Source organism: Ahaetulla prasina, chromosome 2, assembly GCF_028640845.1.
Source record: "Ahaetulla prasina isolate Xishuangbanna chromosome 2, ASM2864084v1, whole genome shotgun sequence".
Taxonomy (NCBI): domain Eukaryota; kingdom Metazoa; phylum Chordata; class Lepidosauria; order Squamata; family Colubridae; genus Ahaetulla; species Ahaetulla prasina.
In genome coordinates, this window is record NC_080540.1 from 231,983,622 (window position 1) to 232,004,296 (window position 20,675).

General features: G+C 39.5%; 1 protein-coding gene across 1 annotated transcript in view; it reads left to right on the plus strand.

The window, feature by feature from the left end:
- The first annotated feature begins 15,011 nt into the window (after positions 1-15,011).
- The window catches only part of RORB (RAR related orphan receptor B), a 154,818-nt gene continuing 149,154 nt past the window's right edge, over positions 15,012-20,675 (plus strand). Inside the window, exon 1 of the mRNA XM_058169002.1 lies at positions 15,012-15,855. Within this exon, the coding sequence (XP_058024985.1) occupies positions 15,849-15,855 (7 nt within the window). The 5' untranslated portion in view covers positions 15,012-15,848. The remainder of the gene's footprint in view (positions 15,856-20,675) is intronic.

A 20,675-nucleotide genomic window follows, 5' to 3' on the forward strand; every position in this document is an offset into this window, starting at 1 on the left:
TGTACATTCTAATGATAATGTTATTGTTATTAGAATGGGGGACTAAAATGTTGAACAATTAAATAATGAAGGCTTTTATTTTAATACAAATATATATAAGAATATTATTACAATTACATAAGTATGATTTAAATAACGAATAATATTAATACAATCATTACTATTTGTATTCAAATAAATGATACCCAGATGCCTCACTGTTCATGAATTGATATTGATGTATATTCAAAATATAAAAAAAAAACCTTGACTTTCTACCCTTATGATATTTTCTTTTAATCGTCCAATAAAAGTCTCATTCTTTTAACTGAAATGCAACATGACTTTATTAAGTTATCTATGTTTTAAAAAACAATCCTGGCCAAGAAACTCAGTTGACAATGAGCTAGAAAAATCATGTCCTCTATCCTAGGGCTAATCTAGCAGGTAATGTAAAAGAGAAAAAAAATCAACTTCTAATTAACATGTACCTTTTTAAACATAATTTGGATTTATGGCTATTAAATGTTGAACCTGTCCCTATCCTATTGTGTGCATCAGTGGTGGGTTGCTACTGGTTCGTCCCAGATCAGGCGAACCGGTAGCAGAGGAGGCAGGAGGCTCCGCCCACCCACGCAGACACTCCGCCCACCATGCACAGAAACGGTGTGCGAGCAAGCAAGCGCGCATGAGTGAACTGGTAGCAAACTAAATTGAAACCCACTACTGGTGTGCACGCTTTAGATTGTTTTGGTTTGGTTGTAGTTGAGGTTGAGGTCTTATTTATTTATTTATTTAGTCCAGGTTCAATAATGGTTATTCTTTTTCAATAAGCTGCCTATTTTGAATTTTCAATAAGCTGCCTATTCAATAAGCTGCCTTTTTCAATAAGCTGGTATATTTTGTTGCTGTTGTTAAAAATACCTTAGTTCAATAAATTTCAGTCTTTCATCTGTAAAACTCTACAAGCCTCTGCTGCAAGCCTTTTTTAAAAAACACAATCTGACAATCTCATCAGCTTTTGTTATTAATGTAAGGACCCTTCCATGTTGAAACTATATGGGTCCATATTTTTAACTTCATTCCCAAGGGGTAGCCCTATTGCTTAAATATATATGTCCTTTACAGATTTCAGGATTTAAATTGAGGGTACTGTGGTTTTAGAGAAAGAAGGCATATACAGTATACTGCTTCATGACAAATTAGGCAAGATTTTAGCTATGCTTTCTTGGAGAACATCTACACTAATGCTTTACCTCATTATTGTAATAGCTGGTACACTGAAGTAGATGCCCTCTCCAATTTATTCTCTAGGGTTTTTGTCTCCATTTTCCAGGTTTTTGTATTATATTTATTACTTCTTCCTGTGCTTGCAGTTTCTCTGCATAACCATAAATGGGTATTTCTATCATAATTCTTGCTGAGGGAGTTGATTTAAAACTGTTTTGCAATATTTCTCCTACTTGCATCTTCACTTTTCAGAGAGATTCGCAGCAAAAAATCCATGCTGGATTTAATTCCGTGTTTCTCTAAATCCCAGGCATTATAATATAGAGGGAAGAAAGGGAAATGGGAGGAGAGGTCAAATACTCCCAGATTCATATTTTTATAAGTGTTTATGGATGACCACAGCAAAGGACAAGGGGGAGGCTAGCAATAGCACATATATAATGACACCATCAAGTACGCAACAAAATTGTGGCATTTTATTTATTTTTTAAAATATATTTTATATTTCTAAACCACCCTTCTCCCTCAGAGACATGATCTCATCATTTATATAATTTGCTTAATTTACACAGTTTTATAATACATGTGATGTCAATATGGCTTACTACTGTCATGCTGTCATGCTGGCTTTCCCTCTTTTGTTTTTGCTAAACTCATAGAGAAGTACGGTAACAGGTTAAATCAAATTGGTAGTTGGGAAACTAAGAATACAACTACATATATTTTTTAGACAGCAGAGGTAATTTTGAACTTCTGATTCCAAGGGCAACAGCTACTTCCTAAGTCATCCAGCTTTATACAGCCTTTTTTTTCCTCCAGTGCTGAGTTAAATCATCCCATTAATACATTCAAAGTGCATCAGATTTTTGAAGTTTAGTCATTTATAATTTAGTTTGAATGGGAATACACTTTTCAAGCATTTTTTTCAAACCCTTCTTTCAGATGAGATAAAACTAATCATTCTAAACAAGAATGATACTTGCTTGAGTGAAAGAAAAATACCTCAATATATTCAGATTCTGAATTTTATTTAAAGTGCCATAAACACATTCAAATACTACAAATATGAATATTATTTCTTTTACTGTCATTCACTTCATAAAATTCATTTTAATATCACTGCAAAAAGGATCACATTATTTAATTTCACAGTAATACTGTGATATTTTGACATAAAGCAGTTATTATTTGTCACCTTGGGAGGAAAGCATATTATGTGTTGGAACAACCCATGAATGGAATTAGAATATGGTAAATAAGAATAGACTGTCTTGTCTTTGTTCCACATTGTCTCAGAACAATCAGAAGTTAATGTATATGTTATGCTTAAACATCAAAATATTATTCATATAAATTGCATCATTACACTTCAAATGTTTATGAATTCCTTAACTCCTGCTGAGTTTAGTGACAGCTACTAGCTGACTTGAAGTAATTTTGAAAAGCTAAACAGGTGAGATCCAATCCATACTTAGTTGTAAAACCAGCAGGAAATTCAATAATTGTAGGGTAGAATGGAATGCCCAATCATTTTTATAGTGTTGCCAAGAAAAAAACATGTCCAAGAACCTAAGTGTATGAGGAGTCAAGAACAAGTCAATGAATTTACTTAGTTGATACATTCACAATTCATGTAAGTTTTATATAATCAAATAGTATTTTAAAGCATCTCACCACTTATACCCTAGTGGTGGGTAAAGAATTAAAGGCAGCATATGTTTCTCAATAATATAAAATATTAATAATATTCTACAAATACTGTAGAGTACGATCTCAAGACAAGTTAGTTCTGCTTATACTAATTCAATCAGAAAACAAGAGCAAGTCTTGGGTTATTATTTTCACTATAAATGTTAATTATATAAATTACTATTTGAATAAAAAACAAATCCACCTTGAGGAAAACGAATGCAGTTCAGGAATAAAGTAGCATATTATTAAGGTAGTAGGGCATAAAATAAATGTTAAGTCCTCAGTACAGAAGTTTGACAAGGTGTAATGTCTGTTCCACACATTTGATTTACATGTATAAATATTTCACAAAACACATTTATTTATAAACCATATTTGCATGTGGTGAAGAAAAGAATTCAACAATTTAGAAGAATATTAGAAATTTGTATAGGAGGATATGTTTATTAAGCCGACAAAAAATTATTGCCCAAACTCTGCAAGATCATCAGATTTCTTTCTTTTTTAAAAATGATATTTCAAAAACAAGTTTGGTAGAAGGTGCTGAAATCTTAAATTCTGCATTGCTGGAATCTTTAAATGGGGAGGAATCTGAATAAATTTAGATTTAGATCTCCCTAATAGTTTATATGGTAAACCATTTTGCACTTTGTACAAGAAGTGCTAAATTGAAGAAACAGTGGTTTTTTTAAAATATTTTTTTAAAAAAATTAAATAAATAAAAAACAACCATTTTTTAAAATAAGGATACTTTGTATCATTATGATCATAATCATCATGATCATGAAATGCATGGTCAATCTTGTATGATGAAGTTCATGATGAAATGAAACGAAATTTTCTGGTTCAATGTTAGCTATCTTATATATACAGATGTTTAGTAACTTGTTGTAAATTATTAGTTTATCTTATAACCATAGAGAACATAATGCATAGAGAACAAGTATTTTAATTGGGGTTATTTATATTTTAAGGTTTGTTAAATTGTTTTAAATTTCGGCCACCCTGTAATATGTTTTGTTTTAATCTTGTTTTAATGTGTATATTGTGGATTTTTATTTGGCTGTACACCGCCCTGAGTCCTTCGGGAGAAGGGCGGTATAAAAATCAAATAAAATAAATAAATAAATAAAATAAATAAATATGCAAGCAGAGTATTCAGGTTCCTTGATGGGTAAGAAAAAGACATCAAGAAACTTTTTATAATTAACAACAGTGGTAATAAGTTTAGACTATGTATTAGCTTTTCTTTTAAAAATCACTACAATTTATAACTGAAAAAGATGGTCAACACAGTCCTATATTCACTTGAAGCCCTCTTCCTTTACTATAAGACCCTCATCCTGAAAGAATGCCCACTGTCAACATGTATCCCAAGACACATGAAAAACAGTAGTGCTTGTTCAAGAGGTAACTGGACTTTCTGATCTTTCTTTGAAGACATTTTGCTTCCCATCCAAGAAGACATTTCGCTTCAGAGAAGAGCTGAAGAAGCTTCTTGGATGTTCTTTGGATGAGAAGCTTCTTGGATGTTCTTTGAACATCTTCAAAGAAAAAACAGAAAGTCCAGTTGCCTCTTGAACAAGCACCTTTGGGACAACCATGACCTGGATGACTGAAAATCTCCATAGGCATGAAAAACAAAAGTAGCTATCCTGGCTTCTTTCAGGTGATAAGTATCATGGATAGATATCAATGTTATTGGAGCTACCTTTTGTTAACTTTTTTTTAAAACGTAAAGGTCTAAATAAAAGTTTCTTCCCTGTATATAGAATGATTTATGAAAGATACCTTTCAAGTTATATATGCTTGAAGCAGATGCTCTTCAAATATTGCATTGTGCTCAGTCCTGCTTTTTAATGAAGGATGACAACAAATAGTGATTCTGGGTCATATTAGTCTCCTACCATCTAAAACAGAAACATTTTTGTTTGAAAAGGAACCAGAGCAATCCAAAAAGCACAAAATGTTTGATGCCTATGCTATCACTCCAAAAGTATGGATGGAAGCAGTGAGTCAGAGGCTAGTACAATATTAATGCATTATTGTTGAAGAGTACTGCGTCTTCAGAGTCATGATAGCTATACAAATCAGGATAAGATCCTTTTGTGATCAAGTGTTTTCAAAATATGTTTTGCTTTTGACTCACATCTAAAAATGAGTAGTGATTTAGGCCATGGTTTATTGTTTTGTTTTGTTGTGTCAAATTGTTTAAAGAATGCTTAGTAGATCCATATGTGCATGGCTCTCAAAACATAGATACCCAAACTGTTACTGCAGGAGCCTGATGCATGGATCAGTTATTGCTCATGCTAAGCAAAATAGATAATCCCAAAATGTACCTTTGTAAGTACAAGTAAGCACACTGTCACTGAATGATGTTAATTTGATTAACATATGCAGATATGAACATACTGTAGACCCCAGGGGAAATGTTTGTATGACTTCATGCAAGTAGGCAGCCATCCAGTGGGATGCTCCTGAATTTACCGAAAAAAAGTAAAGATATGCCATACTTTCTAAAACACACGACAATATTAATTACCTTATTTCTTTCATTCAATGTATTATGGCCACTGATTCTGACAGACTCTGGGCAGTTTACAAAATCCAATACAATATGAAATAATTTAAAGCTTAAACAAAGTGAAACAGCCTGGACTAAAAACTGACAATAAAACAGATAATAACTGCCTTCCTCAAATATATTAATTCCAGGCATGGGAACTAAAACCAGATTTTAAGGCCTGTTCAGAACCTCAGAAGAGTGGATGCTATCCGGATACAGATGTATATATGGTACTGTTTTCATTTAGATAATTAAAAAAAAAATCCCTCCAAACATTACCACTCACATGAAAAAAGCACAAAGAAACCTGTCTGGGACTAATATGTACTATAATCAGGAGAAAATTAAGCATGCTTAGATTGTAACAAATAAAATCTGTAAAACTGGCTTTGCAAGAGTCTCCCAATTGCAGGGTTGATTACATAGGTTAGTAATGAAGAGAAATGGCAAGAAAGGCTTGTCATCAAACATCAGGAGAGAAAAAGCAATAGGTTGAATAGGGATGTTATTTTCCTACAAATCCCAATTTAAGAATTCTGGTTTCATTCTGGACCTTATAAAGCCAGTTGTGAATCTCTCCCACCTTTGTTTCCATTAAGTCATGTTGAACGTAGCCCCATTAAAATTCTGATTTTAAATATGAAAAATAAGCAAGTGCACTACTTTTAATATCTCTGAATTGATACTGTTTTCTTTTGTTTTTTATTTTGGGAGGCTTTCAATATTATTATCCTAACTATCCCAAATTATCAAGGTGAATTGCCATTGCAGAGCATCTATTAGATCTTTCAAGATTTTGTTTTAAGATGCCATTACACATCAGGGTAGGTGAAAGAAATGAGATCTTCCCTGAGATGCAGATAGTGCCCAGAAGGCAATTAAGTCCACTGATGGGTGGCTTTCATCAGCATAACAAGGAGCATGTTATTATTATGGATTCCTCTGCACCCTTGTTCCCCATAAACATTATTTTAAGGCTATTCTAACTCTGGAACAGATTTGGAGAGAGGGCTACCATGGAGAGAGCAAACTGCTGAAAGTCACTCTCCTTCCTGTTCTACTAATAGAAGCCTTTCATCAACTGAAGGAGTTTATTATTTATTAGGTGAATTTATAACTTGCCTCTTCACTAAAGAAGGATACTCACAGCATCTAATAATTAGTTGCTTGTAGAAGACTAGGGGTGTTCTAGGTTATAGGCTCATTTCTCATGGCTGAAAAGGACAATTTGAGAACCTATGCTGCCAATGAAGCCTCGGAAAAGGAATGGTACAGATGAAGACAATTCCACCTGGCATTCATTGCCAGGTTACTGGTAAGGAAAAAGGCTTTATCTTTACTCCCCTCCCGTGATCAATGCTGCTTGCCAGTGAGGAAGCAATAGCCTTAAACAGAGCTATCAGGATCCTCTCATCTATGGATCCTGCTCCTGATAACTGCTTCTACTGCTTGCCTTGGAAGAGAGAGAGGTCTTGTCCCTCTTTTTCCCAACTATCTTGAGCATCAATACAAGGAGAACATTTTACTTGACCTCAGTCTGCTTAAATTTGCTGCTTTTCCTCTCCAAAAAAGTTGGGGAGTCTCTTTTTCTTCCACCAAAGAAGATGAACATCTACGTGTGAAGTTAAGTGGATTACCTGGACAGCTTTAAACAGTAAAAATGCAATACCTATTTTGATCATGTTACGGCAGGGACACTGTGATAGTTGTTAAGTGTGAGGCCCAAGTTGTAAGTCACTTTTTCCAGCATCATTGCAATTTTGAGCAGTTGCTAAATGAATAGCTTAAATTGAGGACTACCTGTAATTGTCCATAAAATATCCATTTTGACACCAGAAGGTACACTAGTGAAATTATTCCCCATTAATTTCTCTAGCCTTTATGGAGCCTTTCTAGCATCTCAGCTTATTTCTATTTAGTGTTTTAAACCACTGGGCACACTTCACACAGAGCATATATTGCATGGTATTTTCATGCTTCAGGCTAGGCAAGACCAGAAGAATTGTTTAAATAGAGATGATGATTAACATAACATAACATAACAACAGAGTTGGAAGGGACCTTGGAGGCCTTCTAGTCCAACCCCCTGCCCAGGCAGAAAACCCTACACCATCTCAGTCAGATGGTTATCCAACATTTTCTTAAAAATTTCCAGTGTTGGAGCATTCACAACTTCTGAAGGCAAGTCGTTCCACTTATTAATTGTTCTAACTGTCAGGAAATTTCTCCTTAGTTCTAAGTTGCTTCTTTCTTTGATCAGTTTCCACCCATTGCTTCTTGTTCTACCCTCAGGTGCTTTGAAGAAGGCTCAAGTTACAGAAAGATCTTGACAGACTTGAACATTGGGCACTATCTAACAAAATGAAATTCAACAGTGAAAAAAGCCCGACTCCTTCTTCTTTGTGGCAGCCCCTGGGATATTGGAACACAGCTATCATGTCTCCCCTAGTCCTTCTTTTTGTTAAACTAGACATACCCAGTTCCTGCAACCGTTCTTCATATGTTTTAGCCTCCAGTCCCCTAATCATCTTTGTTGCTCTTCTCTGCACTCTTTCTAGAGTCTCAACATCTTTTTTACATCGTGGCGACCAAAACTGGATGCAATATTCAAAGTGTGGCCTTACCAAGGCATTATAAAGTGGTACTAACACTTCACGTGATCTTGATTCTATCCCTCTGTTTATGCAGCCTAGAACTGTGTTGGCTTTTTTAACAGCTGCTGCACACTGCTGGCTCATATCTAAATGGTTATCCACTAGGACTCCAAGATCCCTCTCACAGGTACTACTATTGAGCAAGGTACCACATATACGGTACTGGTGCATTTTGTTTTTGGCCTAAATGTAGAACCTTACTTTTTTCGCTGTTGAATTTCATTTTGTTAGATAGTGCCCAATGTTCAAATCTGTCAAGATCTTTCTGTAACTTGAGCCTATCTTCTGGAGTGTTGGCTATTCCTGCCAACTTGGTGTCATCTGCAAATTTGATGAGTTCCCCATCTATCCCCTCGTCCAAGTCATTGATGAAGATGTTGAAGAGTACTGGGCCTAAAACAGAGCCTTGGGGTACTCCACTGCATACTTTCCTCCATGTGGATGTAGTTCCGTTGAGGACTACACGTTGAGTGCGGTTGGTCAGCCAGTTACGAATCCATCTGGTGGTGGTGCTGTCTAACCCACATTTTTCTACTTTATCTAGTAGTAGGTTATGGTCTACTTTATCAAATGCTTTACTGAAGTCCAAGTAAATTATATCGACAGCATTCCTCTGGTCTACTAATTTTGTCATTTTGTCAAAGAATGCGATAAGATTAGTCTGGCATGATCTGTTTTTGACAAACCCATGTTGGCTTTTGGTTATTACTTTGTTTGCTTCTAGGTGTTCGGTGATTCGTTGCTTGATTATCTTTTCCAGAATCTTCCCCGGTATTGAGGTCAGACTGATAGGTCTGTAGTTTCCTGGGTCTGTTTTTTTCCCTTTTTTGAAGATGGGAACTACATCAGCTCTTTTCCAGTCCTCTGGCAGCTCCCCTGTGCTCCAGGATCTTTGAAAGATATAGTTCAGTGGTTCTGAGATCACGTCTGCCAGTTCCTTCAGAACCTTGGGGTGTAATCCATCCAGTCCTGGTGATTTGAACTCGTCTAGGGTAGACAGGTGTTCACTTACCATTTTCTTCCCTATTTTAACTTGTGTTTCTAATCTGTTTTTTGTAGTGCTGTTTTTGATAGGTTGGATTGTTTTTTCCTTTTGTGTAAAGACAGATGCAAAATATGAGTTAAGTAGATCTGTTTTCTCCCTGTTGCTTGTCATCTTCTTGCCACTTTCTCCCAGCAATGGGCCAATTGTTTCCTTGACTTTTTTCTTGTTTTTAACATTAAGTCCAGTTCTTAATTCTGCACCCTAGTATTTAATCTTATATTTAATTCAAACCTAACATTTAATTTAGGAGGAGCATAAAATCTAATGGCACTAAGGTTGGTGTCCATGAGCACTTTAAGGCTTTCATGTACCATATTGGGCAGATCTAGGACTAACCAGTATTCAGAATATGACTTCTAAAAGAACCATGATTTCTGACTTAACAATTCTTGATAAGAAAGACAAAACAATCTTGATAGAAAACATTGCAATACCTGAAAACAGAAAAACAGAAGAAAAAGAACTTGGGAAAAATCACAAAATATAAAAACCCACAAACAGAAATAAAATAGCAAAATAAAGTATAGATAGTACTAATAGTAATAGGCCTCTTAGATTCAATCACCATTTAAACACCATCAGCAATTGCAAAATACACCTTTGCTTGGAACAGCTTACATCCTGTGACAATACCTTTTACACCATCAAACTACAACATGGGTGTCAAACTCGCGTCAACACGAAGGCATCACTTGACATATCGGGACTTTTTCTCCCTTAACTAAACAGATTGTGGGCATAGTTAGCATGTGACAGATGCGGCCCATGGGCCATGAGTTCGACATCCCTGAACTACATCTACCTATCACCAGTTCTTGGGAAGCCTCAATAGGTGGATATAAATAACAGATTCAGTTTAAACATGGGGTTGACTATGCGATCAACCATTAAACAATCAATAAACTAAATGTAATAAAAATGAGCAAGTTAAATATTGTGGGATTTATGAATACAAACTGATAAATCTTGGCACATAACATACCAGATTTAAATGTGGTTAAAAAGAAAAAAAGGTGGATAAATTGAGGTGGCAATATTAGGGAGCAATGGTGAAATCCAAATTTTTTTACTACCGGTTCTGTAGGCGTGGCTTGGTGGGTGTGGTGTGGCTTGGTGGGCGTGGCAGGACAAGGATACTGCAAAATCTCCATTCCCAACCCACTCTAGGGGAAGGATACTGCAAAATCCCCATTCCCACCCCACTCCTAAGGAAAAGATATTGCAAAATCTCCATTCCCATCCCACTCTGGGGCCAGCTACTCAAAATTTCCACTACCGGTTCTCCAGAACCTGTCGGAACCTGCTGAATTTTACCCCTGCTAGGGAGGATAGTAAAATAGAAGACAAAGAATTGAAGACAATCACAAAGTATTAAGATCTGAAAATCAAAGTTGAAAGATTTTGGCATAAATTGGCTCAGTAGTTTTCACTGGATGCCATATCAAAAAATCTTGCATGCAGTTGAAACAAATCTGTGCATTGACAAAATTTCCATCTCTCAATGACAAAAGTCCACACTGCTTGGATCCACACATATATCACGCTGATATGTTACAACATTCTAGATTCTTGGGAAGAACTCAATGAGAATGAAGGCAAATACTGAAGAACTGATGGGTTGTGACTTCACATAGTTGTGAACAGAAAATAATAATGATGATAATAAAAAAGCTTAGTTCTGCCTTGATGTGGCTCCTTTACTATGCACTTTGTTTTATGGAGGTGAAGAGACAATGTGATTCTCCTAAATGAGATGCTTTGTGTTGCTTTAAAGTCTTAGCCAGCAGTTCAAATAGCTGGAAGAGGTTCTATATATAAATCGCATGTCTGCAGAAATCTCTTCTAGCTAGTGGAATTACTAAAGGTCAGAGCAGGCAAAGAGAAACAGCTTTCAAGTGGTGCTTCACTTGAACCTTCAACAAAGGAAAGCATCCTTCAAAGATCTTTGGAGTACTGCTTGTAATGATTGGGTATTAGAACCATCAATCAAAGCATGGTAACACAGGGCACCTCATCCAGTTTATATTCCAGAGCAAGGAAGCAACCTCAGGAGAAAGGGATTTAAGAGGTTTTGGTAGATAGACAGGTTTGACAGAAACCTGGAATCCTAGCCCTAAAACAACTTACATCTGTCAAAGTGACAGAGTTATAAATAGATATTTACTTCCAGGGAAGGTGATTAATAACCTTTGGACATATTGTAATAGTACTTGTTTACAACCAATTTAAAGTTATTTAATACATGTTAATTGATTCCTTGATTAAGCAGTATTAAAGTGACTGCTGTTGTATACCTTCCCTGCTTTTCATCTAGTTATGTAACCTTGTAATGTTTATACCTATATACAACATTGTAGGAAAATAACTCAAATTCTAGGGTTTGCCGGTGGCAGCAAAAGCTTTAGGGATCCTTTAGGGATCTCAGGGTTATGCTTTAATTCTGTAAGCAAAAAAGAAAAATAGGAAGAGGACTTTCAAGACAAAGAAGTGCTTATGTCTGTTTTATGGCTAGAATTCTTTTGTATAATATGGGAATTTCATACTAATCCATATATCTGGATTTTCACTTTGTGCTTAGCATTCACTGGATCTTTTGAAAGGGATTCTAAGGATTTTTCCTAATTAGTTTTTCCTTCTGTGTATTTTGGACTTTCTCTAAACTTGCAGATAATGTCCTCCTGAACATGAATGTCCCTATCTTAGTACATGAATATTGCAATCTTAGATAGTATGATTTTCATTCTATCTATTGTATTTAGTTTTTTTAATGAGCTTGTTATTAGTTTCATGCTTCTATTAGTGTTTCTGTGCACTGTGTTTGTCTTTTAGTTGTTTTATGTTTTTTTTCCTGAGAAACCATATTGAAGAATATAAATATATAAATGTTGTTAAGTAGAACCAGAAATGGAATAAGGAAAGTATTTTTGAGATAGAATTAAAAATTGGAGTAGTAGATGAGAACACATATCTGAAAAGGTATTGGAGACTTGTAGTCACCCACCAGTTTGTAGGACACAAGAATAGGACATACAAAGAAATATTCTGGTCCTAACTGCTTAAATTAGGAACTGCAATTTATGTTGGGTTTAGAGATTATTCATTAATGAAAATGAAATAATCTCATAAGTGTTTGAAAGAATCAGCATGGTATCCCTATCAACATCTGGCAGAACAATGCCATTTACATTGAAGTTCACAGAAACTCTTATGAAAGAAAATTAATGTGTTCCCGAAACTTTCACTAACACAATTCCAAACTTTTCACAGTAATGTGTTCTTGTAATATATCAGCCTTCTGTATTTTTCATATTCCATTTTTGACCAAACTGTGTTACAAAAAAAAACACCTGCATATATGAATATTAATTGCAATATTAATTGCATGATGCAATGCAGTTGTAATCAGGAATAGGATAATATAATAGTTATATTATAGACTTAGCAATTCATTCCAAAGTAAAGTATTGTTTTGGCTTTGGATTCTTCAGTATACACATGTTTTCTATTCCATTTTTCCTATTTATTTCATGATATACTTGAGCTCCACACGGAAAGAAGGATCATCATTATGGACATGGTTTAATGCTAAGGTATAACAAAGAATTAAATTAATGAAATAATCAGCTCAGGGAACTTTTTAATGCCAGTGCTCTCCACACAATTACAGCATTTCTATCCCAGAATATTACTAGTACTACCAATCACTCTGCAAACAAGGATTATGAGGAGTACTCTGAATACCATATCACTGGTTTCTAGAAAGCATAATTTTAATCATTAAAATGAAAGTAGGAAACATCTATGATTATGTCTGACCCTAATTATTCACACTCCTATAGCAAGAATGTAAAGCTCTTATCTCTAATTTTCCAAGTTAACTGCCTGGAAAAGGCACATTAGAGAGGAGCACCAGTTTCATGCCGGTTAATTTTTGATTCGAGTATAGTATGGGCAAATAGCAGCACTGTACTTGCTTCAAAAAAAATTTCCAAACATCTATTTGGGACTTCAGTGTGTGCAAAAGCAGCACTTCCCTACAATTAATTAAAGCCACCCAAAGTTTCCCCAGACTTCTGTGTGAGCTTTTTTAAAAAAAGGTGCCAGCCCAGGCAAAAAATCTGCCTGCTTTAATGAATAGCAGAGAACTGCTGTGCTTCTGCTAATGTAAGTTTTGAATCCTTTCTCCAAATAACTTTGGAAGCGTGCACAGACCTATTGAAGAGGACTTTAATTCAGCAGTAGAGAAAGATACTATGGTATGTAAGTTTCAGTTTTAGAAAGTTGCATGGTATTTTCTAAAAGTGAAAGTACTTTCTCTTGGATTTCTAAAATGGATTAATAATATAGACTAAAATTTAAAGGAAAAAAAACATTTAAAACAGCTTGGGGTTACTTGATTTCAGGTAATATACTATATGTTGGTCTTGTGAATAAGGCACCAGTCTAGAAAGCAGGAGATTGTGAGTTAGTCATGAAAGCCAGCTGGGTGATTTTTGGGCCAGTTGCTTTCTCTCAGCCCAACCCACCTCACAGGATTGTTGTTATTGTTGTGGGGAAAATAGGAGGAAGAAGGTATGTTGGGTATGTTTGCTCCCGTGGGTTGTTTGTAAAAATAATAAAGGCTGGATGCAAATAAATATCCCCAAAAGAACTGCAGAAGAAAAAAAGGACCACAATATTGTGTGTTTCAGCTAGCTTCTATACCTCCTTCTACACCACTTTCAGCTGATTTCTATATCACTACAATTTTGTGGCTTTTTTCTTGGTTTTAATAAAGATTTTGCTTGGTTGTGGATTATAGATGGATGGGATGCTCGTGTTCTTTTTAACACCTGAGGATCCTATTATGTAAGAGATAACTTTATATCTTATAAAAATTTAAAAAATAATGTCATGTTCTTCTGCGCCTGCATTTCATTTTGCAGTTCTGTGACAGTTGTGTTCAGTTCTGAAGTCTTTCTTAACAGCATCTTCATCCTTCTCCGGGCTGGAGATCTTTTTATTGTTTTATTATGTACTCAAGCCTACTACATAAAGGTTAAGAAACGGCGTTTCACACACACAGGGAGAGACATCCTTCTAACCAATTTAAGGAGAGAAGCCAGAGAGAAACAGAGCGAAGAAATCATTTGAGACTTTCAAGAAAAGATTGAACTGCCATTTGTCAGAAATGGTGTAAGGCCTCCTGCTTGAGCGGGGGATGTGGGGGGCTGGACTAGATGACCTATAAGGTCCCTTCCAACTCTGTTAATCTGTCAAATCTCCTCAGACCCATCCAAGGTGGGACGGGGAGCGCTTTGAGAACAGGAAATCAACTTTTTTCTTTTTTTGCCTTGTTCGGGGTGACGGCAGCGGAGAAGTGAGAGACAGAGGACCCAGTTTTGACGACGCCGAGCCAAGCTTTTCCGGAGCCGAGTTCCCCTCAAACCCCCGACCGCAAGTTAAGAGATTGTCTGAAGCGCGCGAAGCTTCGCCCAGAAAGCGACGAGAGGGAATCAAGAAAGCCGAGCCAGCTTGAGCGCGAGCCCCCGAACGAGCGAGCGAAGTCGCGCGCGCGCACCGGCGCGCGCTCCCACTACGTCGCCTCCTTTTCCTCGGCCCCGCCCCGCTTTCGCTCTCGACAAAGCGCCTGCCAAACTCCGCCTCCCGCTTCCCCCTCCCCCTCCCCCCTCCCCCTCCCGTCGCTTCCTCCGGCGCACAGGCCCGAGACTCTTGCCTCCGCCGGGCTTCCAACTCCAAGCAGCTTCGGATTGGCCGAGGGCCTTGACAGGAGGCGGAGCGTGAAGTAACCGGCGCTGCCCGCCCTCCGCTATAAGCCTCTTTGCAGCTTTCCCACTCAAGCTCTCTCGCGCTCCTGTTTCCTGCGTGTCCTTGTAACAACCGAAGGATGAAAACAGACGCGCCGGGGAAATCTGCTCCAAACAGGCACAACTGTCGTGTGAAAACGCACAGGCTCTACAGTCCGTAGCCGTCTCCTCCTCCTCCTCCTCCTCCTCCTCCTCCTCTGCTTCTTTTCGGTGGCTGGGCTTTTTTTATTTTTCCCCTCCCTCCCTCCCTTCCTTTCTTCCATCCAAAAAGCGCAACTCCTCTCCTCCGCCTTTTCCCTCTTTTCGTCTGATTCGTTTCTTTATTTTTTTCCCCCCCGTACAACCATCCACCCGACAACAAGTCCCCCTTCCCCCGCCGCCTCCACCGCCGTCGCCGCTCTCCAGGCCGCGGGAAATCACAAAAGAAAGCTTCGCAAGTCGGGTTGGTTTGCGGACTTGAAAAGCCCGGGCAGAAGGGACCGAGCGAGCGCGGAGAGGCCGAGAGAGAGAGAGAGAGAAAGCGGAGAAAGACGGCCGCCTTCGCTCGAATCCAACGAGCCGCCCAGAGACACTTTTTGAGAGCTGAGGCGAGAGAGAGAGAGAGAGAGAGAGAGAGAGAAAGACGGAGAGATTATAATCCCCTGATGAAATAGAAAGAAAAAAGAGAAAGAGAGAGAGGAGGAGGAGGAGAAGAAGAAGAAACGAAAGTTAAAAGGAGCGGGAAGAAGAAAAAAAAGAGAGAAGAGCACCTTGTGGGAGGAATGGTTGCCGCAGCGGGACAGGCTCTCCACACCCGCCGCCTTCGCTCTTGCTGAGGAGGGGATTTAAGTTGAGAGCTACATGACCGCGCCGAGCGGGGACTCACCAGCACCATGCGAGGTAAAGGGCGGGACGGTGTCCTCGGTTTGGCCGGGGAGGGAGCGAGGGAGCGAAGGGCCGGGCGAGCCAACCTTTAGGAACTGCTTCTGAAGGGAACTGGAAGAAGGATTAGAGATGGGGAGGCTCTCGTTATCAGAAAGTTCTCTCCTCTTTCCCCCCCCCCCTTTTTCTTTTGGCAGATATGGCTTATGTTTCTTGTACCCCATCTCCACCCCCACGCCTTCTCCGGTGGTTTTTTTTGGGGGGGAGGGGATGGTTGAAGATCTCTTTGAAGGTCCCTCTCTCCTTTCTACAAAAACCGCTCAGCAGGCAGAAGTTTTGCTACTTTGCCGACTTCTGAGCAAACGCTGGTGAGCAGAGATGCTCCCTTTGAATGGGAGTGGGTGGAGAAAGATAGTGGTTGCTAGGCCTGGAGGAGGAGGAGGAGGAGGAGGAGGAGGAGGAGGAGGAGGAGGAGGAACTAGTTAGAAATGTATAGTTTTTACTGGAAACTTTTAGAGCAACCTATCCCAAATTGGTATGCCATCCTTGGACTACAACCCAACGAAGGCAACCAAGTTGGATTAAACAAAGTGTATATGGCCTGTAAGCAGTAAGAAGGAAAGGACTGGAGAAAGGTGGATCAAGGCTACTAATTTGTCTAAAGGATGCTTGGCAAGCAGGGTTGGAAGTAAAGCTGGGCAGCAAGGCTTCTTTTTAGGCAAGTTTCTAAGCTCTCCACTATCCCAAATACTTGAGATGCAACATACATTTTCCTAGAGAAAATGCAAACTGGCAATGGTGGAGTTGTGGTCTGGCACTCACCAGAACTGAAGAAAAAGTTCTGATGGAATCAGTGCAGAGTGCTGTGGATCAGCTCACTCTTTTCAGTGTGCACAGCTTTGGACAGTATTCAGTCATTTTAACTCCTGATCCATCTAGACACACATTTGTCTTTTTGCATCCAATTCCTATCCTTTGTGATGCTTATTAATCTATTTTTTTTCATGGCTCCATGATCCAATGATCCCTCAATGGCACTCTTTGTGGCTTTGCAGGCTTATTGTACAGTATGCCAAAGTTGGAATGTTGAAGATGACTTCAGGGGGTTCTTAAAATATTTGGAGGAAAGGCTGAGCTGTCTGCAAGTGGCAAACCTACTTCACCAGCAGCAGCACTATACACACCTGCCATCCTTCCCAGCTTCTGTCTTCCAAATATATTCCTTGAACATCAACTTTTTTGCTGGCCTTGAGATAATTTTCACTGATTCAAGTCTCTGAATATGGTACTTATCAGATTTAAGCATGTTTCCCTGTGGACTGATTAGGGTATGATACATTGAATAGCAAGGGAGGGCTGGAGCAGAGAAAGAGAATCCAAAGATAGTGTCATAATTGATGGAGCACTCCTATCGGTACAGTACTTCTCAAATCCCAAAAGGAAATTGGATGACCTCTCCCCCTTTTCACTCTCAAATAATTCACTTCTTCAACACAATATAAATCCAGAGCCTCATTCAGTCCTTCAGCGCGCTACCCCTTATTGTGTCTCCTTACCCCACTGTACCGTCCAGAGGAGATTTCTCGCGGATGTCTGTTATAAAGAAGCTTTGGCGTTGTTTTCAGGTTAAATTGCACAATCCTGTTGAAATTGGCCTCCCGCTTATCCAGTGGTTGGTGGTAGATCGGGCTGTTTGGGTTGTAGGGACGCTCCTAGATCTGCTCTGTTTCCCCGAAGGCGCGCGTCTACTTTTAAATCTCGCAAGTTTCCAGATTTATGCAGATCTCGTTTCCAATCGCCATTCATTAAAAGAACGGGACTGGAAGCATAAAAGGCCTTTAATTTTTTTTTAAAGGCCGCTTTTTCCACCCCCACCTCCCATCCCCTTCGTTTTGTTTTGTTTTTTAAAGTAAACTCGCTCTAGTTACAGACTAAATACAGGTGAACTTTATTCTCTGGCGGCAGGTACTTTCCTGCTTGGTTAACACGACCGAAAAGAGACAGGCGTTCACTTAAATGACTGGAATAAATCTGAGGTTAAGAGAAGAAATTACGGGGGACGAGGACGGTCCTGTTAATTAGGATCTTCTATTGTCACTTTCTTAAAGCATTTGAAGTGCAGTTGAAGTAGAAAATACTTGGTGGGTGTGTTTCCACAAAGCAAGCGCGGAGTTTGTCTTACTTGTTGACCTCTTCCCCATTTAAAACAGGGGGAGATCCTGGTCCAAACAATCGAGTCCTTTCTAAATCGGAGAATAAATGCCGAGAAAAGGGTCAGTAGTGTAGAGAGACCTACAATACTTGTAGGTTCCAGTGACAGGGAAGGGTGGCTGTAAAAAGACCCAGCGGTCTAGAGTGTCCTTACTCGGGGGTCTAATGAAGGGATGCGCAGCCTCTGCCGGACTATTCCTAGGACTCAGCGGGGGACATGACGCTTCCAAGGATCTGACCTGCTCGGGTATTTGGGCAGAAACTAGGCTTTTAAGTTCTTAGATTGAAGAAGCTCCTTCTTCGTAAACTATAAGAACTCCGCCCGATCTTGAAATTCCTCCGCCGTAACTGCTGAATAGCTAAGAAATATACACCCGCTGCAAGCGCTTTTCTATGCAGTGAACGTCCGCTTTGCCTTTGGTCCCTGGAGAGGGGTCTAAAAATGGTTGGTAAAGAGGAGGCCATAAAATTAGGCCTCCAATTTGACAGGGTCTGTCAAATACACCGAACACTACTTTACTACCAGTGAACTCAACTGCATTCGACGAAATTTACTTCGAAGCAGACGTTGGTAGTACCCATCCTTCTGTTGTGCAGGTTTATTTGGGAATAGCTCCCATAGAGTTCGCTCGCGGTTAAGATTCTGTAAAGATGGCTAAGCACGCCTTTTGGAAATGGATCTCTTTGGTTGGCTGGTGGGAGGGTTGCTTCTGAATCCAACCCTGCGCTAATCAGTTGCGTCCGATTGGTCCAGGTGAGATAGCGACAAGATTCTGCTGAAGAAGTAGCACTACTGGGCGGATGGGCAGGTGAGCGAAAAAGCATAGGATCAAGATCGCCCAAAGTGATTGGCGATTGGCTATTGGCTGGTTCTGGATAAAACAGCCCCTCCACGGCACCTTTCTCTGGAACCTTTTAAGGAATAACTAGTTGGTTATATTGTTCTCATCAACGGTTGGTACCCAGAAGTGGGGTTGCTAGAACACATACCGATCAGGGCAGAAGCGGCCTCGGGCTATGTGGCAGGGCTGTGCTTGACCGGACTCGCAAATTGTAGGGGGCCAGTTGGGCGAATTCGGAATTCATCTGCGAAAGCTTCGTTTCGCTTATCTGCTCTGCGGCTGCTTCTGTTTCGGGTTGGCCTGGGCCTTTGTCATGTGCTCCACTGACCTACTTCTCTCGGCTGAGAAAATAAGTCCAAAGACCAGAGCAGGACCACCCCAGCCTCCAGCGCTTGACAGGCGGAGATTATTCAGCGAAAGCTGTCTGAATCTGCTCTTCGTTCTTATCCCGCAAAGTCTAAGCGCCCTGTGGACCAGCGCTCCGGCTTTCCTATAGGACAAGCACAGACATAATTTGTATATTTCATTTTTTTAAAAAGAAAAGTTAATTTGAAAATAAATTGGCACCCTTCATTTAAATATTTGACCCCATTTCTAGCTCCCATCTAGCTCCATTGTATAATAATTGTGCCCTACTTTGCATTTTCCTATTCATCAGATCGCCTTAGTTTCCGTATGCTACGTGGCTAATTCGATTTAGAAACCCCATCAACTCAGGTGCTCGCGTTCTTATAAAACGGGCTGATTTTTCGTGAGAGCCTCTCCTGTTATTGTTAAAGAAGCGATTGGCACGGTTGGCAACTCCTGCTTGAAGGCCAGGCCGGCAGTGCGCCCTTTGCAAAGAGTGCGCCCTTTGCAAATGGAATGAGACTGGCAATTCTAAGGCGAATCAGGAAATAAGTTCCAATGATTTCAGCGGCATTTATCTCGGAGGAAATATCAAAACGCTTTCCAACGTCCTTAACGGGCTTTCCTTGGAAATCAATAAACTGGATAGGCATGATGTCTTAGTCTATGTTGATCTCAGCTGTGTAACTAAGATACCCATCAAACGTCTCCATCTTACCTGTCTAGTCTTTTACCACTTCAATATAAACTCCTGGGCGACAGAAACGCCTCCTTGACTCACTTGATTCTTACAGCCCAGTCACGCCAGACCCATTTCTTTATAAACCTTTAAAAGTCCGGTTAGGTCGATCCTGCCGCTTGTCAGGCATTTCTCTTGCTTGTCGTTTTTAATAATATATTATGAAGGATAAAATGCGGGGAAGGCCACAGGACTCGACAGCGACCCGCACTGGAAATCAACTACCCCCTCCTCATTTTCTGGGATCCCGCCGCCCCACCACCACCACAATTTGGCAGCATTTGGCAGAACTTTTCCGTTAAAGGAACTGCATTCTAGGAGCGTTTAGCTTTGATAGATTTGAGGAGCAGGTACATCGGGCTACACCGGCGTTATTTTAGACCAAACTGGGAACGAGAAGCAGATCTCTTATTGAGTTCCCTCTTGCTGGGCCGGCACCTCAAAATGCCTCCCCTCTTCTTGTTTTTAAAAATCAGCTGAGGGGTGTTTCCGACCTTCAGTCGGGCCAGTCTTCAGAGCTAGTGATTCGTTCGATGGGGAACAGGCTTTGGTTCTTGGAATATTAATCTCCCCGTTTTTAAAAAAGTTTTGGTTCCCGAAGATGAAAGTTCCCGGCAATCGATAAGAGTATTGGCTTTCAGCAAAATCAAACCACGATCTTCCGAAGTTAGGGCAAAACTTCTGCTCAAATAAACAAA